Here is a 27,500-nt window from a genome sequence, read left to right on the forward strand (position 1 = left end):
CAGTGTGCCGTAGATAAGAAGGGGCAGTGTGGTCACCTGAACTTAAAGCTGTGAAGATCTCAACCAACCCTAAGGTCATGTACCTCTTATATGCGGTTTTATGGCGCAAAAACAAAGATAAATGTTCGTCAGTCGGTCAGACCTGGAAAAGACATCGAGAGAGGAGAGACGTGTTGGGTTTGCGCGAGCGAGCGAGGAAATACGCGCGCGCGCTTTGATCGGGCGGCGCGCGGACGCGCCAACTCACTCCCAGATCCCTGACTCTCATTAAGAAGGCAGCCGTGTGCTCCCCCCCCCCCAAGATCATCTCCAGGAGCCGGAGCATCTCATAGACACGCTAACATGTCCCGGGAACGGACTCAGCGGCCTCTGTTTTCAGAGACGAGGGGGGGGGGGGGGGTTGGGGGGGTACAACACAGGGTTCGGTGGCAGCCCGTGTATTAATATACCGTCTCGTCCCGAAATGAAATTCATAGAGAAAGACTGTAACAAAAGGGAATATTGGACACAGATAAACATTATTCCAAAAGTGGCTCGGCATCGGAAATGAGCGAGGCGACGCGTCGGAGGAACTCCATTCCCCCCCGGGCCCGCCGGCTGCCAGCACGCTTGTTAATGCCCGTCATAAATATGTATCGGGGGAAAATAATGCTGATCGTAATCTGATGGCCCTCCTTTGTCAGGCGCGCGAGCTGCCGAAATCCCTACGCCGGTCGCGAGGCATCTGCTAAATGAGAAGTTCCACCCACTCGTACTGGCGCGAGCGAGTCGCTCTTGAGTGGCAAGCTGTTTAATAAGGGTGGAAACAAAAGTTCTCTGGGGTTGGAGGGGTGGGGGGCGGAGGGCGGTGGGTACCGCTTTTATTTTCGGTAAATATTCAGAGGCCCTCCGCCGCCACGGAGAGCACGTTTAAGCATAGCAATCGAGGATGCGCCGCGCAGTTGAATTGGCCTGCGGCAAATGGATGTGACATGTTTGCCAAGCCAGCCAGCTGTGACCGCGGCTCCTTAGTCAGAGTGTCAAGTAGTCCTTCAGCCCCCCCCGAGTTGCCGCCCCCTCCCACCTCCCCCATCAGCCCCTTAACAACCCGGCACTCCAGCTTAAACAAGCTTGTCCCTGAGCCAGACAAACGTCAAGCCGGCCGACCGCCAGCGCGCCGTAGCCCCCCCCCTCGATACACTCCCGGGTCTGATTGCGTCTGGATGACCCTGTCTCCTCCCCCCCCCTCCGCAGCCCTGAAGGACCCGTGCGCCGACGTGACCTGCAGCTACGGAAGCACCTGCATCCAGTCGTCGGACGGCCTGTCGGCCAAGTGCATGTGCCCCCTGAGCTGCGAGGGCCGCCCCCGGCAGACGGTGTGCGGCAGCGACGGGCGGGACTACCGCGGCGAGTGCGAGCTCCACAAGCAGGCCTGCGACGGGCAGAAGAACGTCCTCCTCAAGCACCAGGGACCCTGCGGTGAGTAACCCTACCCCCCGTCATCTCCCCCAACTTCTCCCCTCCTCCTGTATCATCTCCCCCAACGTCTCCCCTCCCTCCAAGGCCCCCCAACTTCTCCCCTCCTCCTCCTATCATCTCCCCCAACTTCTCCCCTCCTCCTCCTATCATCTCCCCCAACTTCTCCCCTCCTCCTCCTGTATCATCTTCCCCAACTTCTCCCCTCCTCCCGTCATCTCCCCCAACTTCTCCCCTCCTCCCATCATCTCCCCCAACTTCTCCCCTCCTCCTCCCATCATCTCCCCCAACTTCTCCCCCTCCTCCCATCATCTCCCCCAACTTCTCCCCTCCTCCCATCATCTCCCCCAACTTCTCCCCTCCTCCCGTCATCTCCCTCCAACTTCTCCCCTCCTCCCATCATCTCCCCCAACTTCTCCCCTCCTCCTCCCATCATCTCCCCCAACTTCTCCCCCTCCTCCCATCATCTCCCCCAACTTCTCCCCTCCTCCTCCCATCATCTCCCCCAACTTCTCCCCCTCCTCCCATCATCTCCCCCAACTTCTCCCCTCCTCCCATCATCTCCCCCAACTTCTCCCCTCCTCCCATCATCTCCTCCAACTTCTCCCCTCCTCCTCCCATCATCTCCCCCAATTTCTCCCCTCCTCCTCCCATCATCTCCCCCAACCTCTCCCCCTCCTCCCATCATCTCCCCCAACTTCTCCCCTCCTCCCATCATCTCCCCCAACTTCTCCCCTCCTCCCATCATCTCCCCCAACCTCTCCCCCTCCTCCCATCATCTCCCCCAACTTCTCCCCTCCTCCCATCATCTCCCCCAACCTCTCCCCCTCCTCCCATCATCTCCCCCAAATTCTCCCCTCCTCCCATCATCTCCCCCAACTTCTCCCCTCCTCCCATCATCTCCCCCAACTTCTCCCCTCCTCCCATCATCTCCCCCAACCTCTCCCCCTCCTCCCATCATCTCCCCCAAATTCTCCCCTCCTCCTATCATCTCCTTCAACTTCTCCCCTCCTCCCATCATCTCCTTCAACTTCTCCCCCTCCTCCTCCTGTATCATCTCCCCCAACTTCTCCCCTCCTCCTCCTGTATCATCTCCCCCAACTTCTCCCCTCCTCCTCCCATCATCTCCCTCAACTTCTCCCCTTCCTCAAAGCCCCCCCCCCCTGCTTTGTCTCTGTGTTGAGAAAAGATTGTGTAGATTTACATATTTATTGGATGCTATTCATAGAGATTTGCATGCGGGCGAGAGGGAGGATAGTACGGAGATGTTGATCAGTGACCCTGGAGGCCGACGCTTAACTTACACAACGTCTCATCTAATCCTGACGGGCTTTTCTGTTACTGTACACACAAATACTGTACCTGCAGGTTGATGACTAACCGAGGCTTTTAAACTGAGCAGTTGTGTGCTTCCGTAGCGTTCGGGGTCGGTTCTCTCAGGGCGTCCGAGGCGGACGGAGAGTGCCTCCCCCTCCCCTCAAGACCGACCGGGTCCCTGAGGAGGGCGCGGCGTGAGGGAGATGAATGTTCGGGGGCCCTCTGGACGGACGGCGGCGACATATATCTCTAACCCCGGAGCAATGAGAGCGCTCCAGGTTCCCCCTTCCCCCCCGCCTCTCGGCGAGGCGCGGGAGAGAGGGCTCGCCAGGTCCCCCCTAAATCTCCCTGAGTGATTCTGTCCGAGCCACGGTCACCTCAGCCGGCTCGCCGACGCCCCGGCGAACGCCGGTGATTTACACATACAGCCGCGTGGCTGGCTGCTTCCAGGCCACACTCTCCCCCCGTCTAATTACCGCCTACCCCCCCATCCCGTTAGCCCGTAGCTAACAGCATCCTGGAAGCCTCACAGCTCTGTTAACGGGGGGGGGTAATGGCTTTTCGCTGAGATAATGGCCGAGTCACGCGGCACAACATTGCTTAATTCTGCGCTCGGGTTACGATTAAGATCTTTCTGCCAGTAGCGGCCCCCCAAGTGTGCCGTCCAGAGGCTGAGTTTCCCAGAGGCATCGTAGCGCTACGTTCATTGTAAGCTATGGCGTTCATCATAGCGCTACGATGAACGTAGCGCTACGATGCCTCTGGGAAACTCAGCCCAGATCCGTCATGGCTAAAATAACCCGCCCTGACCCCTGCCGAGCGTCGGTGCCGTCGGCCCGCGGACCACGGCGTCCACCGCGAAAGCCAAGTTCCCTGGTTCCTTTCATGTGTGGCCGTAGTCTCTCTCTGTTTTCCAGCCAGCACCTCAGAAAGCGTTTTCTCCCCCCCCCCGTCTTTGTCTCTTCCTCTCTTTCTTTCCCTGCCCAGTTCTGTCTCGTCTCCTGGTGCTGGTCCGAACGACCCCCTTTAGGCCCGGCGGTGTTTCCCTGTGCCGCAGCGGAACATGAAACCCTTTGTCTCTCCCCCTCATGCGGGAAAAGCACGGAGGCTGGTCAGATCTCGGACGCTCCTATTTCAATAAGCCCCGCCCCCCAATCCCATTATGATCACAGCTGATATGGCTGCTGCGCCTGGCCCCGGGGTCGCCTCAGAGGGAAGGAGCGCGGCCCGGTCGAACCCCCGGCCTGCCGTCCGTTTTGGGTAGCCGTCGTCCCCCAGTAGGGCTGGGTATCGATTCGAATTTCAAGAATCGATTCGATTCCGATTCACAAGGTTCAGAATCGATTATCACGATTCGATTCGATTCGATTCAATATCGATTCGGTTAGTGTTACTTAAACCTTTTTTTTTTTTTTTGCTGTAACCTTAATTACATGACTGCCAAGTTATGCAACACATCAACAGGCCTACTACGGCTGGGTATCGATACTGATTTCCAAAAATGAATGAATGAATGAATCATTGAATGAATGAATAAATGAATTAACTATTCATTCCTTCATTTATTCATTCATTCATTAAATAAAAGATCAATTTTGGGATTCATAAATCGATTAATCGATTTTTTTTTTTAAACCCAGCCCTAGTCCCCAGGATCCGTAAGGTTGCTCTGGTCCGGCGAGCGGCGACGACGACTAACCAGGTCTCTCTGTCTCCCCCCCCCCAGACCCCTGCAAAGACAGCAGCAACAAGCTGAGCGAGGCGTGCCGGGTGGAGCCCCGAACCCGCCAGCCGCTGGTCTACGCCACCCCCGAGTCGTGCCCCCCGGGCAGGGAGCCCCTGTGCGCCAGCGACGGACACACCTACGCCAGCGAGTGCCAGATGAAGCAGACGGCCATGCAGAGGGGCGTCGACCTGCGCAAGATCCACCCGGGCAGGTGCACGCCGCAAGGTGAGGGGGGGGGCGGGGCGGGGCCGTGTCGGGCGTGGGCGCTCCGATGTCACCGGATAAAGCCACGCGGTCCTCGGGGGTGTTTGCTCCATGTATGGTAGCGAGCCTCCCATGTTAGATAAGAGCTATGTAGTGTTATCTTTAATAAAACATCGGGGGTCGGTTTAAAAGAAAAACAAGCCACACTGTCAAGCTTTAGAGCTGGTTGATAGTGATCTTACTGTAAGAAATCCAATTTTCTTGTTGTGTGCTGAGGGCTTTACTGTACTGTATACTTAATGCAGCTTTAGCCTCGCAGCCAGCGAGCATGTGAGGAACATTCTAGACCTCTCCCCCAATGCCGAAGACTGCGGGGGGATCATAAGATCATAACGTAGATAATATTAGATCATTCGCCTGTTACACATATTAAAAATGACTTAAATGCGTTGAATAAAGACAGTAATTGGATTTGATACGAGGATCCTTCCTTTAACACATTTGATTGAATGCAACGGTTTGACTTGGTACCATGACATCACACATCCGTCGTGACGGTCCCGGGCCGGATAGGGGGGCAGTCTAATTAAGTAGCGGTTACGGCACGGCCGCCTTATAAGAAAGAGAAAAGAAAGAATTGAATTGCTCTTCAAATTTGATCCGCCGACGAAGAATAGAGTGAATTTCCGAGCCGCGAGCGCGAGAAACGGTTTCATAAAGACGAACGCCTCAAGTGATTAGCTTGTGATTTTCAATTCAGCAGCGGCCCCCGTGCCAGTATGCTCCATTTGTATATAAATTGTCACCGCATTGTTACAGAATGATGAGTTTTTTTCAGTTCGACACATTTAATTTGGAAAACCGCTTTCCCGACATAATCCGGCTTTCTTTCCCCGAGTGTTGCCCGGCGGCGATTTCACGTCGCTCGCTCCGCCTTAAAGCGGCCCGCCGAATCCCGGCGCGCCTCTCACGCCTGTCCCCTCCCCCCCCCCCCCCTCAGAGGCGTGCAAGGAGGAGTGCAAGTTCAACGCCGTGTGTATGGTGGAGGGCCCGGTCGCACGCTGCTCCTGCGAGCCCGTCCAGTGCGACGGCGCCTACCGGCCGCTGTGCGGCGAGGACGGACGCACCTACGGCAACGACTGCGAGCGGCGCCGGGCCGAGTGCCTGTCCAAGACCCGCATCGCCGTCCGCCAGCCGGGCCCCTGTGGTGAGTACAGGAAGGGGAACAGAGGCCCCCTCGGGGCCCTTAGGATTTAAACACTGTTCTCTCTCTCCCTCTCTCTCTCTCTCTCTCTCTCTCGTTCTCTTCCTTTTCCCTCTCTCTGGTGTAACCCCCTCGCAATGTTTCCGAATATCCTCTCGTAAGTACAGTGTGTGTACGTGTGTGTGTCCTAGTATATCCTACTGTACGTGTGTGTGTGTGAGGGGGTGTGCCGCTGTCTGCTGTGGGAAGGAGCCTCATGGCGGTCAGGGCAGGATGTTAACCATTCACCTCACGTACCCCCCCACCCACCCCCCCACCCCCCCTCGTCCGCGCCTCCCATCTCCTCCCATCACGGTCACTCTCTCCGCCGGCCGCCATGTTTCACTCACGCCACCTCCGCTACTCTCCGGTAGTGCCAGTCTTCCACTCCTCCGACGGGGTCTCTCCGTCCTGTCATCCACTCTCCGTCCTTGTCTCTCTCTCCTTCTCTCGTCCCCTCGTCCACATGGTGCTTTCTTTGTATATAATACATATATATAAAAAAGGTATTCTTTCTTGTTTCAGCCTGTCTGTCTCTGTCTGTCTGGCGTGTGTCCACACAGGGCCACCGTCGCCGGGACATACCACTCGCCGCCCCGGGGGGGTCGAGCTCAGCCTTTTTCGGAGGCTCTGGCCACTTGGAGGGGTGGGGAGGAGTGCGTTTAGCACCCCTTCGAGTCGCCTCCAAGCGGGCTAAACCGGAGTGGTTGTCTTTGTCCCTTGTCTCCCTGCTGTACTGTACATATCTTTCTTTATCCCTCTCCCTCCCCCTCTCTCTCTCTCTCTCTCTCTCTCTAAACGTCTCAAGTTGTCTCTCGTCTCCTCTGAGTGCCCCCCCCCTACCCCCCCCCCCCCCCACCCCCCCTCTCTTCTCCAGCCCTCTGTGCAGGGGGGAAAGAAAGCACCCGTGAGGTTGGAGAGCTCTTCTTCTTCCCGACTGCTGTGTTTTTTGTCTCGTGACCCCCCCCCCCCCACCCCCACCCTCCATCCCCTACCCTCACCGTTCCTCCACCTACCACCACCTCCCTCCCTGTGTCCTAGCCTTGCATGGTAGTATGCACGTGCCCCCCCCCCAATGCCACCCCCTCCCTTGCAGTCGAGGGCGCACGCATTGGACATCTCTCCAGTACCCTCTGCCCCCCCCCGTAGGACACAGCTGCATTTTGTTCTGTTCAATCCCAGCGTTCGCTGAAGTCTCCGTGCCCCCCACCCCCCACCCCCACCCGGCTGTAGCGCCCGGAGGCACGGACGCATCTCTGATCATCAATCAGACGCGCTACGGCAGGGGGAGCCGAGAGCTAATGGCGGGTCCCCCTACGCGTATCCGACGGTCGGACGCCCCCGCGACTCCCCTCCTCCTCCTCCTCCTCCTCCTCCTCCTAGGGCTCGAGGATGTGAATGCTAATTCCGTCTTCAGGCGGCGCCGTTGGCGGCGCCATGCCGCGCCGCAGCTCATTAGCATCGCCTCTCCGTCTCGGTCTCCGGGACGCAGGAATTAGCATGCGGGAAATGGCGGGGGCGCCCGCGTTTTTTTTTTTTTCGTTGTTTCCGACTAAAGAGAACGCCGGCGGCCCCCCCCACCGCCCCCCCACGTCCTCCCTCTGGGAAATGTACCGACCGCCGACGGCGGCGTGTTTTTTATCTCTCCCCGCGGCACATCTTTTATTTACGCGATCGTGTTTTTTTTGGGCGAAACGTCTGGCGAACGCACGTCGCCGCGCCCCCCTTTTACCTCAGATCGAAGGAGGCGGCCGGGAGCGCGGAGCAGAGCCATCTGCGGAGGCTGCTGGTTTCAGCGTGAGGAATGTGTCTGTGGCGGCGGCGTCGGGCGGCGGGGAGCAGGGGGCGGAGCACTCCCAGACCCTGGACACCCTCACGCAGCTGGATGTTTAATCGCGGAGCCCTCGTAACGTGGCGTCCATCTTTCTTGTCACGGCGCTCCGGCGGTCTCTCTCTCTCTCTCCTCAGCCTGTCTGGACCGCTGCCTGTGGATTAGACAGGGCCCCCGCACTCTGGGCTTCTATACCCAGGACACTGAATGAGCTACAGGCCCAGTGTGTGTGTGTGTGTGTGCGTGTGTGCGTGTGTGCGTGTGTGTGTGTGTGTGTGTGTGTGTGTGTGTGTGTGTGTGTGTGTGTGTGCTTGTAAAACTGCCATTGTGGGGCCCAGATGTTCCCACAAGGATATTGAAAGAGAGATTTGATTTATTTATTGTGGCGCCATTTTGCTGGGCCTCATAAGGTCAGGGTTCATTTTAGAGTCAAGTGGTAGGGGGGGGGGTAGGGTTTAGGTTTAGGGGTTTTCTGGAGTTATAGGATTAAGGTTAGGTTTAAGGTTGGGGTTAAGGTTAGAGTTAGGGGTCAAAGACTATGTTTAGGGTTAGGTTAATATTTCATGGCTACGGTTAAGTTTAGGGACCCCACAAGGATATAAATGCTAAATTGTGTGTGTTAGCATGTGTGTGTGTGTGTGTGTGTGTGTGTGTGTGTGTGTGCGTGCAGAAACATCTTTTTGTTTGTCTGTGTGCACAGATGTCTGGATGTGTGCTTGAACCGTTTGTTATTTTCTGTGTGAAAGGCTCCATTGTTGTACTTCATTCCTGTTTGCCACATGGCGGCTAAGGACTCACTCACTGTAATGGGATGACAGCACTCACTATTGTCCTGAGCTGTATTCTGGATGACTCACACAATGAACGAGCATGTGTCATCCTATCAAACACACAATACGCGCGTGCACGCGCACGCACACACACACACACACAGACACATACAAGTATTGTAGTAACATTAATCACATACTCAGAAAGACACATCAGAAGTAAACACATTGCGCAAGGTTGTTTAAGTATAAAATATAGAGCACATCAACCTTCACACAACAACAAACTACTGTACTGAAGATGAGAGTCTAATCTCAGATGCTCTAATGCTGATACACAAACAGTCGCTGTCCTTGAAGTGGATGCAGACCGCCGACAATACACCACCAGTAAGCCCTCTATCAACAGTATCTCTGTTGACCAACGTGATGTCACTTCCTGTTCCTGCAGACCGGAGAACGGCTTGGGGGTGGGGGATGGGGGGGGGACATGTTGTAGCCATTGTGACCAACCCTCCCTTTACCTCTTCCTATTGTTTGGGAGAGACAGAAATAGTTTATCGATCACCCCTGAAGACGTCAAGGGGATGAAATTCTCCAGATATGACACCGTACCCATTCAGTCGTAAATCTCCCTTCACCAGGGTGACAACCCTTAATGTGACTGCCATCGACCCCCTCAGTCCCCACGTCCCCCCGAGGGACAAATGTCACCTAAGGGCCTCGAGACCAGCCAATGGTGTCCACCGCACCATTGGTCACACTAGTACACAATTTGATTTATATAGCATGTGAACTAATATGATTTATAGACACAAATGGTCTCGGTTGATTTATTTTGAGACCTCGTGTCACACAGGCACGCGCGAGTTCAAGTTCTCCCAAGTTTATATGGACCAGAAGTTAATGAGATTGAATTGTAGCCGTTCTTACTGTAGCGTCGCGCGGATGGATGGTCCCATTGAAACAGGCTGCAGACGCAGTACACAGACACACAGGCATTTAATTGGACTGTTAGTAATAGGCCAGGAGATGAGAGAAAAAGACGCCTCAGGTGTCGAGTCTCCGGTGAATATTTATCATTTGCATGTTTATTCGATTAGAATCTCCATCCGCCACACCAGCACCTGTCACGCTGATTAAACTCATGAACAATGATGAGTATTGGCCCTGTGGGATACCTCCGGGGCTCCTCCTGCAGTGAACGGAAGCAGGTTGGCGCTTGTTGGGGCCTGTATGTACTGTGGCCTGAGCTGTCAGAGCCAGCATGGAGGGCAGTATAGGTCCCCATGCCCAGAAGGACAGGGTCAAGCTCCTTGGCATCGCAGCTATGTACAGGTGCATCTCAGAAAAAACATTGAATATTGTGGAAAGTGAATTATTTTCCGTAATTTAATTGAAAGAGTGAAACTTTCATTTGTTATAGATTCATTACACATGTAGTGAACCATTTCAAGGCTGTGTGCCTCCATGACACACTTCACGTTGATGTAATTTGTGCAAAAGGAGCCCCCCATGATACGGCACAATCATAAACAAATAACAAATTTGTCAATAACAACAAAGGCGTGAAATAGTTCACTTTGTGTAATGGATCTAGAATACATGAAAGTTTCACTGTTTGAATTAAATGACAGAAAATAATGGACTTTTTCCACAATATTCTAATTTTCTGAGGTGCGCTTGTATACGGTATGTGGGTGAGGTGGAGTCCTGTCTCCCTCCACACTCTCAGCCTGTCTGCAGGACCCTTCGCCTGCTCTCCCCTTTCCCCCACCCTCCCTTTAAACAACACTTCCCAACAGTCACCATGTGTGTGATGTCCACTACTGCTCTCTCCTCTCCTCAACTCTCTTCTCTTATTTTTTCTTCTCTTCTCTCTTCTCCTCTCTTCTCCTCTCCTCTCTTATATTCTGTTCTCCTCTCTTCTCCTCTCCTCTCTTATATTCTGTTCTCCTCTCTTCTCCTCTCCTCTCTTATATTCTGTTCTCTTCTCGTCTCCTCTCCTCTCTTATCCTCTCATCATTATTCTCCTGTCCTCTCTCCTCTCCTCTCTTCCCCTCTCTTCTCTTCTCCTCTCTCTTCTCCTCTCCTCTCATCTCCTCTCTCCTATTTTCATCTCTTCTCCTCTTCTCCTCTCTTCTCCTCCTCTCTTCTCCTCCTCTCCTGTCCCCTGGGGGTTCTCTGGAAGGACACACATGGTAGGAGTTAGTTTCATCTGCGTTCCACCACAGTTCTTCTCATCCCGGTTTGCTTCTTTACTCTCGTTCTACTTCTCCCTTCTCTCTCTCTCTCTCTCTCTCTCTCCTTCTCTCTCTCTCTCTCTCTCTCTCTCTCTCTCTCTCTCTCACTCTCTCTCTCTCTCTCTCTCTCGTGTGATAATATTCATGTGTTAAGCCGTGCAGCAGAATGCTTGTGGTTTGAACGCATCACAGGTGGGCGAGCATCTGCTCCCTCCCAGACTCTATAGGGTGATAAGTGTTGGGGGGCAGGGGAACAGAGCCCCTGGGTGATAAGTGTTGGGGGGCAGGGGAACAGAGCCCCTGGGTGATAAGTGTTGGGGGGCAGGGGAACAGAGCCCCTGGGTGATAAGTGTTGGGGGGCAGGGGAACAGAGCCCCTGGGTGATAAGTGTTGGGGGGCAGGGGAACAGAGCCCCTGGGTGATAAGTGTTGGGGGGCAGGGGAACAGAGCCCCTGGGTGATAAGTGTTGGGGGGCAGGGGAACAGAGCCCCTGGGTGATAAGTGTTGGGGGGCAGGGGAACAGAGCCCCTGGGTGTTAAGTGTTGGGGGGCAGGGGAACAGAGCCCCTGGGTGATAAGTGTTGGGGGGCAGGGGAACAGAGCCCCTGGGTGATAAGTGTTGGGGGGCAGGGGAACAGAGCCCCTGGGTGTTAAGTGTTGGGGGGCAGGGGAACAGAGCCCCTGGGTGATAAGTGTTGGGGGGCAGGGGAACAGAGCCCCTGGGTGATAAGTGTTGGGGGGCAGGGGAACAGAGCCCCTGGGTGATAAGTGTTGGGGGGCAGGGGAACAGAGCCCCTGGGTGATAAGTGTTGGGGGGGCAGGGGAACAGAGCCCCTGGGCTTTCGTTTCACCATATGCTAATATGTAGCTTCTCCTCTCCTCTCCTCTCTCCTCTCCCAGCGCCTACATTTAATAATGTTACATGAATGTTTTCACTGCTAGTGGCTCCAAGCTCCGTTTTAAATGTACGTGATACATATACGCTTGCAAATATTGTCGCTTCTTTGAAGGATAAAAGCCATATGTAAAATAGCTTCCGATATACAGTGTTCTTTATACGTGTGTAGCTACATTTGCATTTAGACATACAGTACGCTCATAGAAATGAAAAGGAAAATAGAATAGAAAAATACAAATTGTATTTAAGATACAGTACATCACAGACAAACAGAGGGAGGAAACCCTGCAGTGTTGGAACCAGGAAGGAGTAACGTGTGTCACGTTCCCATTGGTTGTTTGTCTCAGCCGATAGCGACACTGTGAATAATCCAGAATTGGCCAAGGAGCCGGGGAAGATTCTAATCTCCATATGTATGAGCGCACAAAATAATCCTCCTGCATTTACAAGTCAGGCACATTGCTAACTGCATACACTTACCTACACAACCACAGCGAGGAACACGGGGCTGCATCTCATCGCTTATGTAGGACGCCCGCCGCCAACGTTCATCTTGTCAGGGTTTCGCTGAGGTAATTCTCAGGTCGGCGGGGTAAATCCTCTATTTGCTTGTCAGATATAGGGGTTATAAGTCTTATTATAAGTCTTTAGTTTAGCGAGAGCCTCCTCTTAAGGGTAGACGGGTGTCACAACGTAGACAGGACACTGACAGGAAGTTGGTGGCGCGTCGGGGGCCCGCGTTCCGGCTGACAGGGGGGGTAATCCCCACCAGGCTCTTAGCAGGGCTGCTGAAATATCAGACTAATTACAGTAAAACAGTGAAAGCACATCTTGTGGGGAAATGGCAGACAGAGGTGGTGGCGCTCAGACTCCCATGCATGACTGTTTTTTTTTTGCTTCCCTGGTCCCACTTTACAATAAGGGTCACAAAAAACATTAGTTATCTCTTAACTAATGCTTATTTAGGGTTAGGTTACTAATGTTAATTAATACCTTAGGGTTAGGTTTAGGTGAGTTAACCTTAGTTAACATAAATAACATGGTTAATAGAGACGTTAACTGTTACTTAATGCTTCATAATGCATTAACTAATGCTTATTAATGTACCCTTATTGTAAAGTGTTATCGCTTCCCTTTGGAATATGTAGGGGTCGGACCTATGCCCCCCCCCCCCCCCCCTTTGCTCTCTGTAAAGCGCATTGTGTTGCCTCTGTGTATGAAATGCGCTATACAGATAAAGTTTGATTTGATTTGATTTGCCCCCCACCCTCACCTCCATACAGCCACTCGGTGTGTGTGTGTGTGTGTGTGTGTGTGTGTGTGTGTGTGTGTGTGTGTGTGTGTGTGTGAGAGAGAGAGATTGTGTCGTTTCATAGAGATGCCATCGAGTCGCTAGTCTATAGTCGCGGGGCCTGAATCCTTAATCAGAGAGAATTAGTCATCTCCGAGGCGGCCCCTCCCACGGCGGAGAGATCGCACCTCGTCATCCGCCGCCCCCCTCCTGCCCCCCTCCCGCCCCCCTCCGCAACGGCGCGTTCCTCCGTCTGCTGCCCTGTAGTCGGTAATACACACACACACACACACTCCTAATACGCGCACACACACACTCTTAATTCCTCACTCTTTGGCGCGTATCTGAGAAGACATGAAACGGAGCTGAGAGAGGTGGGCGGTCCGCCAGTCCGCCCCCCCCCCCGTCCCCCCCCAGGCCCACAGCGAGTCCTTGAACACCAGAGCCATTCCAGCGCAGGCCTGGGGGAGGACAAGCTGCACTTTCAAAGCTCCCGCATCAGAGAGAGAGGGGGAGGGAGAGGGGGAGGGAGAGAGGGAGAGCTATAAGAAAGACACTGTTTTGGGTTTTTCGCTGCAAGGGTATATTCAAGCCATCGCAATTACCGAAGGGCTGCTGGAAGCTTGTGCAGAAAAGCCTTCCATCTTGGCTCTCCCCAAAACCTTATTTAACGAGAACTCGGGGAGTCAGCCTCTCCCTTCTCTCCTCGGAGTTAATACTGTACATCTGGATGAGATTTCTCTTCACGGGGGAAAGGGGCGAATGCATAAAAACCAACGAAGAAGAGAGGGGTCGCGGACCCTTCTCATCTTTTTTTTCCTGTGAAGAGTTATCGGAGGCCGTGGCTGCATTTTCGCCCTCCATTGGGAAATGGGTCGGTGAAGAGCACACACAGACACACACACACACACACACACACACTCATTATACAGTAGAGCACACACCCCCCCAAAAAAAACTTTTTTCAAGCCCCCACACAATTAGGCAGAGTTCTACCAGCTTCTATTGGATCGCCAGTCACAGCCAAACTCTCGCACAAGTCAAAGCTCTTTGAAACAAACAGTGGCTTCCCACAACACCACAATCAATAGCTGCACTCCAGTACTTAAGCCCAAACACTCCCATTAGTGGAAGCGAGGGCCTGTCTCTCTGCCAAGGACTGGTAAAGATTTGTTCAATTATGGTGCCCACTGGTCCACGCATACACACACACACACACACACACACACACACAGAAAGAGAGTGTAGGCCCGAGGACATTATTCAAATGACCAGTTCTCAAATGGGAATGTGTTCTGCACCATGACTTCAGAGAAACATAAGCGCACGGAGTAACTGTTATCCATAAAGTCAGAGTTATAGGGTGACGTCACTCCTACCCCCCCCCCCCCCACACACACACACACACACTGTTTAATGGGGGCGACAGAGCAAAGTGAATTGACTCTGCTGTCTGTTGATGAGTTACCCCAGTGTCCTGCTACGCGTGAGGCTAATATCACGATAACGGATTATTAGTGTATGAGTATATGAGTATTCTCATATCCTCCCCGACCCCCACGGAACCGTCAACCTGCCAATGCTCCCCTCCCCTCGCGGTTCACCAGGAGCTGCGAATCAAACGCGCCCAGACGTCGTCCTTCTGCCACCTCAACCCCGCCTCCCGAGCTGCAGGCTCCGCCCCCCCCCCACCCACGCGGGGCGCATGCAAATGAGCCTCACGCCGCGCGTTCTCCCTCGGCGGGGAGGAAGACGCGTCGGACATCGGGCCGGACGGCGGTCTCGATGGGGGGGGGGGCGGGAGGGACGCGACGACGGGACGTCTCGGGACGTCTTCTGTCGTCCTCCGCTTCGCTACTCGGAACCCAAACGCTCGGCGCCGCCCGTCCCCCTCCCGGTCCACCGAAGCGCCGGTCTCTCCGACCGGTGTAACTGCACTCAGAGCGAGGCCGGGGAGAGAGCAGCAGCCGGAGAGAACTCCTCTGATCTCTCTGCCTTTGTCCAATTATTATGCAGAGCTTTCTTCCTCCTTCTCTGCTTTTTTTTTCTCCCCCTTTTTTTTCTCTCTCTCCCTCGAACCTTTGGCCCCCTCCTCCTCGATACGTTTCAACTCCTCCTCGCCGTATTCAAGTTCCCACAGATACTGTAGCCACGTAGCGTATGTCGGACTCCAGCAATAGACTTTCAAAATCCTCTTCTGGCGTATCAGCTGGAAAATTGCTTTCCGCCGCGGTCATGAGCGGGTCCTGTCTGTTTTCCTTCAGGCGGCGAAACTAGAAATTGTAGTTCCGAGCAGGAAGGACCTGGTCTCTTAAATTGACGTCTAAACGCGTCACATCAATTTTAGTTTTTTGGGGGGGGGCTTTTTGAAAGGGAGATACACTGTAAATAGCCCCAGGAAACACTGAGGGAAGGAAAAGCACATTAATTGTAGCATGCTGCACATTTTGGAATGATACAAATGTTTATAGTTTAGTGTGCTATTTTGGACATTTAGCCCTATTTGTGGTCTGTCCACCATGAACCTGAAACATAGAGACCATAATTTCACTGATTCCAGTATTGAGCTAGCTGCAGTTTTTATGCAGGCTCTCACTGGGCTACAATGGAAGTCAATGGGGCATATGTGAATGCGTAGAAAAACTATGATGAGAGTGCTTTTCTGAGACGGGAAGAACAGGGTGTAATCTTCCCAGTCTCAGTATGCTCTCCTGTGAAATGTATCACAATCCGAATATTTTTAGGTGTTTGACATGACTTGCTCATAGTCCTCTGTGGGGACAGTGAAAACAAGCACCAGGGGAATGCTTATGTCCAAGCCAAGCCAAACATGTAAAAACCTTCGTATTGCGATACATTTCACAGGAGAGCATACTGAGACTGGTAAGACTACACCCTGTGCTTCCCGTCTCGGAAAACCACTGAATCATAGTTTTTCCAACGCATTCACATATGCCCCATTGACTTCCATTGTAGCCCAGTGAGAGCCTGCATAAAAACTGCAGCTAGCTCAATCCTGGAACGATCAGTGAAATTATGGTCTCTATGTTTCAGACTCACGGTAGACAGACCACAAATAGAACGAAATGTTCAAAATAGCACACTAGCCCTTTAATGCTAATCGGGAGAGTGGCCCTTCAGAGCGAGGCTGCCAGACAGAGCCTCTCTGAAGCTGCTGCTCCATATCTGTCTCTCTACCCAGGAGCTCGGCTTTGTTGAATTATTACGCAGACATTTCTTCATCCTTCCCTCCTTTTTTTTTCTACCTGCTTTTTCGCGGCGTTCTCTCTCCCTCAGACATCTCCTTCCCAGCCTCCCTCAGCGGCGGTCGGGGCCCGCGACGGAGTCTCAGAGCCGAGACTCTCGCTGAGACGCGAATCGTCCGTCTTCGAGCGGCGCGGCGGCGACGTCGGTTGATCGTCCCGCTTACAGTACCCAAGAATCAAAGCTTTACAGTACCTCGACGTCGGTTTCAGAGCAGTTTCCTGTTTAGACGCCGACGCCTCCTAAAGACGGACGCTGGCAACAAGTGACGTCCTGTAACGAAACCAAGGAAGCTCAGGACAGTCAGTCTGTGCACATTTAGACTCGTACACAGTGTTAAATAGTGTCTCCGCAATCACCCTGCAACCCCCTGAACTAACTCAATCCCTCTAACCCTCCATCAACCTCTACTTCCTTGACCTACCCTCCCCCCTCCCTCCTCAGCTCGCCCCCAGACCCCCCCCCCCCTCTCTCTCCCCCCCCTCCGCCCGCTAACGCCCACAACCCAACCGTTGTTAACCATGGCGGGTCTCTTGTCTCCGGGGGGTTTGGGGTCAGATCTGCACACGCCCAGCCCATGCCAGGAGAAAGAGTGCGAGTTCGGCGCGGTGTGCGTGGTGCAGAACGGCGAGCCGGTGTGCGAGTGCCCCGAGGCGTGCGCCCAGCTCCGGGACCCGGTGTGCGGCAGCGACGGCCACACCTACCGCAGCCCGTGTGAGATGAGGGCCATGGGCTGCGTCCTGCAGAGGAAGATCCACATCCAGCGCAGAGGGCCCTGCGGTGAGTACCGACCCAGTCCCGTAGACCCAGGACCACCCCGTAGATCCAGGACCACCCCGTAGAACCAGGACCACCCCGTAGATCCAGGACCACCCCGTAGAACCAGGACCACCCCGTAGACCCAGGACCACCCCGTAGGTCCAGGACGACCCCGTAGGTCCAGGACCACCCCGTAGATCCAGAACCACCCTGTAGACCCAGGAACCAGTCCCGTAAATCCAGGACCACCCTATAGAACCAGGACCACCCTGTAGATCCAGGACCCAGTCCCGTGGATCCAGAACCACCCCGTAGAACCAGGACCACCCGTAGGTCCTGGACCACCCTATAGACCCAGGACCACCCCGTAGATCCAGGACCACCCCGTAGACCCAGGACCACCCCGTAGATCCAGGACCACCCCGTAGACCCAGGACCACCCCGTAGACCCAGGACCACCCTGTAGACCCAGGACCACCCCGTAGACCCAGGACCACCCCGTAGACCCAGAACCACCCTATAGACCCAGGACAATCCCGTAGACCCAGGACCACCCTGTAGACCCAGGACCACCCCGTAGAACCAGGACCACCCTGTAGACCCAGGACCACCCCGTAGATCCAGGACCACCCCGTAGAACCAGGACCACCCTGTAGACCCAGGACCACCCCGTAGATCCAGGACCACCCCTAGATCCAGGACCACCCCGTAGACCCAGGACCATCCCGTAGACCCAGGACCATCCCGTAGAACCAGGACCACCCCGTAGGTCCCGGACCACCTCGTAGAACCAGGACCACCCTATAGACCCAGGACCACCCAGTAGATCCAGGACCACCCCGTAGATCCAGGACCACCCTGTAGACCCAGGACCACCCTGTAGACCCAGAACCACCCTGTAGACCCAGGACCACCCTGTAGATCCAGGACCACCCTGTAGACCCAGGACCACCCCGTAGATCCAGGACCACCCCGTAGAACCAGGACCACCCTGTAGACCCAGGACCACCCCGTAGATCCAGGACCACCCCTAGATCCAGGACCACCCCGTAGACCCAGGACCATCCCGTAGACCCAGGACCATCCCGTAGAACCAGGACCACCCCGTAGGTCCCGGACCACCTCGTAGAACCAGGACCACCCTATAGACCCAGGACCACCCAGTAGATCCAGGACCACCCCGTAGGTCCAGGACCACCCCGTAGGTCCAGGACCGACCTATAGACCCAGGACCACCCCGTAGAACCAGGACCACCCCGTAGGTCCAGGACCGACCTATAGACCCAGGACCACCCCGTAGAACCAGGACCACCCCGCCTCATCACATAACGCCATGTCAGCATTACTGTATATGATCACTTGCCTAGTGGTCATATAAGGTCATTAAGCCGGTGCTCTGGGAACACTCAGCCTCGAGAGCTAAAGCCCATAGGTCATGTTGTCACTGGGCATGTGCGAAACCCAGACCTGGTACTGTACATACAGTAACACCTCCTCATGGATCTCTATGAAAGGATCCATGCGTAAGAGTTCTTCTTTGACATTTCCTGTAAATCCCATCCTTGTATTTGGCTGTAATAATTCTAATGATAAAACTTCCTCAAATACCCAAGGATCATTGCAATTCAAGCTAATTCTAATTCTACAATATCCTTCCTCATTAAATTCATGCTGAGTCGGGTTAATCAGTGGCTTATTACGTGTGGAACCTGTGGGCTTTAGGCACAGCGAAGTGTTACCAATGCTCTGATTCGCCGCCATTTAAACACACACACACACACACACACACACACACACACACACAGTGTATGCAGAGGCCCTGAGGGGACTCAAACCCACATCTACAGTAATACCCTGAGTACTGTACCGCCACTGAGGATCCTCCCAGAGTGACTTACTTTGCTGTAACTACCGTGTCCTCTGGCTCCACCCTCGTCCTCTCCTCTCTCATCACTACCAACAGTGTTCTCTTGACTACACCACCCCTCCTCATCCCCTCCTCATCCCCTCCCCTCATCCGCAGTTATGAACCTGCAGTTTGCCTGTTTTAGTCAAGATGCACTTTGCTTGAAATGCGAGGACTGGATGTGCTAGGGTGTAATTGGTTACATGAATCATGAGGCTCTCTCCCCCTCCCCCCCAGTCTCTCTCTCTTTGTCTCTCTCTCTGTCTCTCTCTCTGTCTCTCTCTCTCTCTCTCTGTCTTTGTCTCTCTCTCTCTCTCTGCCGCAAGTGCCAATGGCAAAGCTCAGAGGTTGAAAATATCTACACAGGAAACCTCAACATTATGCTTTCTTTTTTTTTTCCGTGCTATGTTTGGTAAATCCACTTGGCGTGTCCACTTACGTGACGCGTAATTGCGTTTTATAGTCATTTTCCATACCCTGTAATTGATGAGTTAACCCTTCCTACCATCAAACCATTTCCCTGTCAACCCCAGTGCTGCGTTCTAACTCCCCACTCAGAGCAGCTCCAGGAAGAGGGGGTTTTTCTAACTCCCCACTCAGAGCAGCTCCAGGAAGAGGGGGTTTTTCCGCTGGTTTATATGGCGTGCCTCCCACAGGCCTAGCGTCACAGCAGAGAGAGCTAGCGCTGTGTTTAGCGGGAGCTATCTGTGAGCGATGAGAAGAGCCGCGTTTCCACCTCTAATGTGTAGCTCAGTAGATTTAGTAAATCAATCAATCAAAGCTTTATTTGTATAGCGCATTGCATACACAGAGGTAACACAACGCGCTCTACAGAGAACAAGGGAGGTGGGCGATAGGTCCCACCCCTACATATTCCAGAGGGAAGCAAAAAAACAGTATCACCCAGAAAAGTGAGCTGTAAAAATTCTTCCCTGACCCTGTAGTGTTGAACAGTTTATAGATCTCTAACTAGTAAGGAGGCATTTCCCCCTGCTAAGCCAAGTTGTTAATGCCCACATCCCTGTTGTTCACCGTCTAAACCGTGCCATTAGAAAAAGAGCCTATTCGTTTGGGTCGGCTTAACACCTTCCCACAGACTGCTTTTATGACCCCCACACCTCTCGTTCATATTTTCAGTTGCATACTGTACCAATCCATTGCGGTGTGTGGTTTGCTTGGGTCCAGGCTTTTGCATCTTTGGAGTGTAGGGTGTTGACAGTTCTATGTGATAGCAGGCAAGTGTGTGTGTGTGTGTGTGTGTGTGTGTGTGTGTGTGTGCGTGTGTGTGTGTGCTATCAGGGCTTTTGTAGCGTCACAGCGTTTTTCCTCTTCATCTCTGTGCCCACCCAGCCAGCCAGCCAGTCTCCTGGCCCCACTTCAAAATTGAAATTCCGCATATAAGTATGTATTCCAACAGGAAATGGACCAAAAGGAATGTTCGAGCCGGGCGGGCGAACTCAATTTGGAACGCCGCGGCAGCGTAGGTAGACGGGTTCCGCCGCGGAACTGGCGGCAGCGTAATGAATGGTCTTTATTTAAGAAGGCGGGAGAGAGAGAGGGAGAGAGGGATGGAGAGAGGGAGACGGAGGGAGAGAGAGACGGAGGGAGAGAGAGAGCCAGTGGGCTGGGCAGCGGTGGCGGGAGAGAGAGAGAGACGGAGGGAGAGAGAGAGAGAGAGGGAGCCAGCGGGCTGGGCAGCGATGAAGGGAGAGAGAGGGAGAGAGAGAGAGACGGAGGGAGAGAGAGAGCCAGTGGGCTGGGCAGCGGTGGCGGGAGAGAGAGATGGGGAGAGAGAGAGGGATGAAGGGAGAGGGAGAGAGAGAGAGAGAGAGGGATAGAGAGCCAGCGGGTTGGGCAGCGGTGGCGGGAGAGAGAGGGATGAAGGGAGAGGGAGAGAGAGAGAGGGGGGGGGGGGGGAGAGAGAGAGAGAGGGACGGAGAGCCAGCGGGCTGGGCAGCGGTGGCGAGAGAGAGAGAGAGAGAGAGGGAGGGGGATGGAGAGAGAGAGAGGAACAGAGAGCCAGCGGTCTGGGCGGCTCACCTGTAATATAGAGGGAGAGAGAGAGAGAGCGAGAGAAAGAGAGAGAGGGATAGAGAGAGGTAGAGGGAGAGAGAGAGGGATGGAGAGCCAGCGGTCTCACCTGTAATACAGCGCTCCGGATGTCAGCATCTCCCCACGGAAGCAGGCGTCAGAGGAATATCAGATCAGAGCCGTTAACGCTGAGGAACCTGGAGAAGAAACAGTCCACCATACGGATGGAAGACAGTGACGATGATGATGGTGGTGATGATGATGATGGTGATGGGGGATATTCTGAGCTGGTTCCTACTGCAGCGTTACAAGGCTTTCTGCTCAACACGCTGACTGAGCCCCTGTGCTATTATCTGTAGTTGTAATTGTCACACATCCTATTAACTACTCTCTGCCAGACTGTATGCTGTAGAAATGGGATATGGATCGCTGGTGTCTACGCCTACAGAGGTGTGTGCAGAGATGTGTATGTAGAGATTACCGGCAAGTGTGTGTTGAGGGGAGCGGGGGGGGGGGGGCGCAGTTATAATTTCCATTTTTACCTCCCCCCAGGTTATGAAAAACTAGCTGTTATCTACACAGCTCAGGTGCGGTCCGATAGCGATATGAGTGACATTTTTTATTATTCCGATTTTCCTCCGTGTGTTTGAGTGGCAGGTGACCTTGTCTGGTGGGCTTTGAGACGTGCCGCTTGGCTAATAGACCCCCGGAAGGACGTCAGCGGCTCTGAAAGGCAATTCATATATATTGACTGAAACAGATGAGGGAGGATGACCTGGAGTCGTTTAGAGACAGAGAGAGAGAAACAGCTGTCCCGCAGGTAATGGAAGCAACCACACAGCTTTCAGATGTAGGTCACATTAAAGCGCCGCGGCGAAGATAAAAAACGGGGACAAGTAAAAACATGAGAGGAGATGGAGACGGGGGTTAATAAGATGAGGAGCAGCAGCGGGAGAGGGGGGGGGGGCAGAGCTGATATGCCGGGGAGCGACTGGGGAAGTAGGTGTTGTCGCCCGGGCATTTTCACAACCTTTCAAAAATAGAAGCCAGCCTATACCGAGGGGCCATCGGTCCCACACTCCTCAGATGACCGACCGACGGGCTGAAGAGGCTCTTTGCTTTGCCCCGCCTCGATCCATCACCCCCGAGCGGCGGCTTCCTCAAGGCCACGTTTTACAACCCCACCCCCCTCCCTCCCTCCCTCCCTCCCTCCCTCACTCCCTCCCTCCCTCACTCCCTCCCTCACCACCACGCCGCCGCTGGCCGGCTACGCGTTAGCGATTAGCCACTGTGGCGGAAGGAGGGAGCGAGGGAGGAAGGAAGGAGATAAGAAGTGGGGCCGTTATCGGACAAGGGGGCCTGATAGAGGACGGGGCTTTCCGCCGCGCGCCGCTGTGATTTATGGCCGCGGGGCCGCAGTCAGTCGTCACGGGTGATCCGTCCGCGTATCCGCTGGCGCTCTTTTACCAGGGATTTTTAATCAGGCTAGCCGCGGCGTCCGCTACGAGTGGCGGAGCGTTTGGCGGTAGAAAATGACAGGGTGTTTTTTTTTATTAAGGTGTAATAAAGAGGGTAATAACCCGGGGTACAGGGGGGGTATTGCCTGAGTGGCCTTCTGTCTATTAGCGCTAAATCAGCGGCTGTTATTAGCCGCGCTGCTAATTGAATGTGATAGCGGTGGCGCTAGGCTATGCTAATGCAATCCTTCAGGTGTAATTGGTGCCGGGGAGCGAGAGCGAGCTGCTCAATTCATTTGGGGCACGCGTTGAAATCCTTGTTATCCACGGCGCGTGCGCGCGTTGAGTTTAGACAGTCTGGAAAGGCCAGAAAAAAGAGAGAGAGAGAGAGAGAGAGAGATTACACTGACAGCTACAGCCAATGAGGGAATGCCAAGAGAGCGTTCGCTCAGAGATCGTCCGCTTAAACCTGCAGCTGAATAAATTCGGTCGCCTTTCACCATCTGGACAGGTCTCTACGGCTCTCCCATTTTGAGGGATCTTAGCGGCAGAAGCATCATCGCCCGTCACGAGGCCGGATTCAGCGCAGCTGTCTTGCCGAGACGAGAATAAACACGGGAGAAATGTGTTTTGGATGCGATTCAACGCTCAGTCACGGCACCGTAACACTCACTCCCTCTCTCCTCCTGGCCTCGCGTCACCAGTCTCTCCTCGGGGAGGAGAGCCCGGGGTCTATTTACTTCACTGCCTTAAGCCCGCCCCATCATCCGGCTCGAGCCTGTAGAGCCCGCCTCCTACTTCCGCTTGCTTTATTTACATCGACGGAAAGAAAACATGGACATACCTGAAGAAATATTTCAAGAAGTCATGGAAGAAGTGTGCCGGATACATAATATCACACATTTGAAGCCACGGCAGCGTCTTAGCCTCCGAAACTATAGATACAACAACTGTTCTTCTTCCGGTCCAGACAGGAAGATTATGCGACGCGTCATCCTAGGCGCTTCCCCCTCTAGACCGGCGAAACAACTGCGAAAGAGACACGCCCCTGACCACTCTCTCCTCCTAACCCTAACTTTCTCGCATCTCTCTCCCCCGTAGACGAGGCGTGCGCCAACTGCCTGTTCGGTGCGATCTGCGACGCCCAGACGGGGCGCTGCGTGTGCCCGTCCGAGTGCGTGTCCCACCACCCGGTGTGCGGCAGCGACGGCCTCACCTACGACAGCGAGTGCAAGCTCAACGTGCACGCCTGCAAGGAGCAGCTGGAGCTGCGCGTGGTGGCCCAGGGAGAGTGCAGTGAGTACTCCGCCCACTGTGTGTGTGTGTGTGTGTGTGTGTGTGTGTGTGTGTGTGTGTGTGTGCGTGTGTGTGTGCGTGTGTGTGTGCGTGTGTGTGTGTGTGAGAGTGAGTGTGTGTGCATTTCTGTGTGTGTTTGTGTGTCTCAGCTTATGTATTGCTGGTGTGAGCTTGTGTGTGTGTGTGTGTGTGTGTGTGTGTGTAGGCGTGTGTGTGTGTGTGTGTGAGTGAGTGTGTGAGCATTTCTGTGTGTGTTTGTGTGTCTCAGCTTATGTATTGCTGGTGTGAGCTTGTGTGTGTGTGTGAGAGTGTGTGTGTGTGTGTGTGTGTGTGTGTGTGTGTGTGTGTGTGTGAGAGTGAGTGTGTGTGCATTTCTGTGTGTGTTTGTGTGTCTCAGCTTATGTATTGCTGGTGTGAGCTTGTGTGTGTGAGTGTGTGTGTGTGTGTTTGTGCATTTCTGTGTGTGTTTGTGTGTCTCAGCTTATGTATTGCTGGTGTGAGCTTGTGTGTGTGAGTGTGTGTGTGTGTGTGTATGTGTGTGTGTGTGTGTGTAGTTGTGTAGGTGTGTCAGCTTATTGTAAACTGAGACTTCTCACGATTCCTCTTTCACTGACGCATTTATGTGTGCGTGTGTGTGTGTGTGTGTGAGAGTGAGTGTGTGTGCATTTCTGTGTGTGTTTGTGTGTCTCAGCTTATGTATTGCTGGTGTGAGCTTGTGTGAGTGTGTAGGTGTGTGTGTGTAGGTGTGTCTCAGCTTATTGTAAACTGAGACCTCTCACGATTCACTGACGCATTTATGTGCGTGTGTGTGTGTGCGTGTGTGTGTGTGTGTGTGTGAGCAGAGACGTGCGGCAGCACCGTGTGCGCGTGGGGGGCGCGCTGCGTCCAGAACAAGTGCGAGTGCCCTCAGTGCCCGGTCCAGCCCTCCTCGCCGGTCTGCGGCAGCGACGGCATCACCTACGACAACACCTGCGAACTGGGAGTGGCCTCCTGCCTCATCAAGAAGAAGATCGAGGTGGCCAAGCCCGGCAGCTGTGACGAAGGTAGGCCACGCCCACAGAGCACGAGGTCAACGCCGTCTCTTCCGTTTCGTTTCAAATCAGCGTTCCCTCACGTGTAGCATTTTGGAGAAAAAAAAACCCGGTCCAGCAGGTCCCATCTTGGATCAGTTACGGGAGTCGTGTTCAGTCCCGCCCGGGTCATTATCACACGCTCCAGGGCTCAACGCCGCCTCCGCCGGCGCCGTCCACTAACGCAGGGAGGAGATGCAGTCAGGCAGGCAGCCAACGCCAGCGCCACGCCCCCGTGGGGTAGAGGGAGTCACGGAGACTGTCCTCGTCACCTGACCAGGGCGTGAACACGGAGCAGGGTACACCTGCCAGGGAGAGATGGAGAGAGAGAGAGAGAGATGGAAGGAGAGATGGAGAGAGAGAGAGAGCGATGGAGAGAGAGAGATGGAGATGGGGAGAGAGATGGAAGGAGAGAGAGATGGAGAAATAGAGAAAGAGAGATGGAAGGAGAGAGATGGGAGAGAGAGAGACAGATGGAAGGAGAGAGAGATGGAGAGAGAGAGAGATGGAAGGAGAGAGAGATGGAGAGAGAGAGAGATGGAGAGAGAGATGGAGAGAGAGAGAGCGATTGAGAGAGAGAGATGGAGATGGGGAGAGAGATGGAAGGAGAGAGAGATGGAGAAATAGAGAAAGAGAGATGGAAGGAGAGAGATGGGAGAGAGAGAGACAGATGGAAGGAGAGAGAGATGGAGAGAGAGAGAGATGGAAGGAGAGAGATGGAGAGAGAGATGGAAGAAGAGAGAGATGGAAGGAGAGAGATGGAGAGAGAGACAGATGGAAGGAGAGAGAGATGGAAGGAGAGAGAGATGGAGAGAGCAGTCCATTCAGCATGATCTCTTCGAATGAACCAAGTGACCTTTTGTATGTGGAACATGAATAAAGGTGCCATCGTGCAGAAAGGCCACTCGTACGCTACGCACACACATACACACACACACACACACACACACACACACGCAAATATCTCTCTTCCCCAAGGGCCTGGATCTGCTTGTGGTGCTTAGTGACTCTCCCTCTCTCTCTGTAACACACCCACTCTCTTTATACCCCCCCCCCTCTCTTTACACCCCCCCCCCCTCTCTCCTGCTCTGTAAGGAGAAATGTAGTGTTCCTCCTCTCGTTTGGGTTCTGTGGGTTCTGAGGAAGCTATCAGCCCTGAATAATAGAAGCCATTTTTCCCTGCTTCCTTCTCTTATCTTATCTCGGTTCCCTCGCTCCATCAAACCAGCATCTCTGAGAGGCGAGACAGCATTACTTTCAGAGATAGGGGCAGAGGGGTGAGATTGGGCGCGATCAATACGCCGCGCCCCAGGGGTTACGGGACCAGATTTGTTGTTTGTTTATTTATTTTTCCCCCGGTTTGACCCCGGCTCAGGTTAGCCCTCAGGTATCGGGCGCCATCTAGACCTCACAGAAGAGCAGGGGGGCCTCGTCTCGGGTCGGCGTTGTTAGAAGAGATTGAATCACGGCCACACAGACATTATCCTTCAGCTTCCCTGGGGGGCGGGGGGGGAAAGGGGGGGGGCGTTCAAGATGCTAGTCTTTTTGTGATTTCCTCACCGCTGTATTCATCTTCAGAACATTTCATTTGACCCCAAAACGGAATTGTATATCCTTCTGATGTACAGTAGCACACTGATATATCTCTCTATGACATACGAACTAAAGAGTTCTTTTCTCTGCCTTTATCTGTATCTTCTCCATCCCTACTGTGTATATATATATATATATATATATATAAATATACCTCAAGGCTCGAGCGCAGAGGGATTTAACCCGTGATGTATTTGTTGATTCAGAAGCCCTGAAGCCATATTCATTAGTCACTTAAAAAAAGGAAGTTGTGTTCACCCACCTTTTATTTAGTGGTAATGAATAATGACAGTGTTCCCGGCGTCGGCCGCGCCGGGAAATTTATCACCTGTTTAATTTCACACTCCGCCAGACCCGGGTGCCGGGCTCGTCCGCCGACACTGACGAAGTGGCGGCGCGCGCCGAGCAGAGCATCACCTGGGGTGGAGACCTTTTTAATTGAACACACGTTTAGTAAACAGGATTATAGCTTCGCCGCATCACGAAGCGGAGCGCGGGGGCCACCGGCGTACACACCTCGCAGGACCGGTGGGGAGAGAGAGGGAGAAGGGAGGGGGAGGCGGGCGAGCGAGGCGGGCAGGGCGGGGCGGAAGAAGAGCTCATCGGAATGCGATCCGGGGGTCTTTTTTTTTTTCCTCGCGGGGCGTCCATCCATCACGGCGCTTGTATCTATCTCCCGCCCCCCCGAGAAACTTTCTTTCCCGTCCCTCCGCCCGAGACGGCGCCGCCGTGACACTCGATCCCTCTTTGTGTCGCGGGGGTTTATTTGGACTAACGTGCCGTCACATCCCTCAGAAGGAGGACGAGCCCGGGGGGGAGGAGGAGGAGTGGAGCGGAAAGCCCGAGTGACAAGACGCCATGCTGAAGGCTACTGTGCCTTCTCAATCCCCCTGTAATCCACTGTATGCTACACACACGCACACACACGCACACACACACGCGCACACACACTAAAGGGAATTTCTTAGCAGGTGACAGATGTTAATGTTGCCATACAGTAGGTCATGTTATGTTTGAGGCGCGCTCACCGGTAGCTATTTCAGGAAGTGATATAGATTTTTTTTAGCATCAAGGCCCGGCTCAAAAGGTCGCGCCCTTTCCTCCGCGCCCCCCCCCCCCCGCAATCAGTCGTGTACCCCGTCGTCGT

General features: G+C 54.0%; 1 protein-coding gene across 1 annotated transcript in view; it reads left to right on the plus strand.

Annotated features, from left to right (window-relative positions):
• Positions 1-27,500, plus strand: part of agrn (agrin) — a 198,317-nt gene that overhangs the window by 145,103 nt on the left and 25,714 nt on the right. Inside the window, exons 5-10 of the mRNA XM_084461938.1 lie at positions 1,234-1,458; positions 4,499-4,723; positions 5,703-5,909; positions 16,800-17,021; positions 23,496-23,690; positions 24,533-24,733. Of these exons, the coding sequence (XP_084318064.1) occupies positions 1,234-1,458; positions 4,499-4,723; positions 5,703-5,909; positions 16,800-17,021; positions 23,496-23,690; positions 24,533-24,733 (1,275 nt within the window). The remainder of the gene's footprint in view (positions 1-1,233; positions 1,459-4,498; positions 4,724-5,702; positions 5,910-16,799; positions 17,022-23,495; positions 23,691-24,532; positions 24,734-27,500) is intronic.

This window comes from Borostomias antarcticus (assembly GCF_949987555.1).
Source record: "Borostomias antarcticus genome assembly, chromosome: 3".
Lineage (NCBI taxonomy): Eukaryota > Metazoa > Chordata > Actinopteri > Stomiiformes > Stomiidae > Borostomias > Borostomias antarcticus.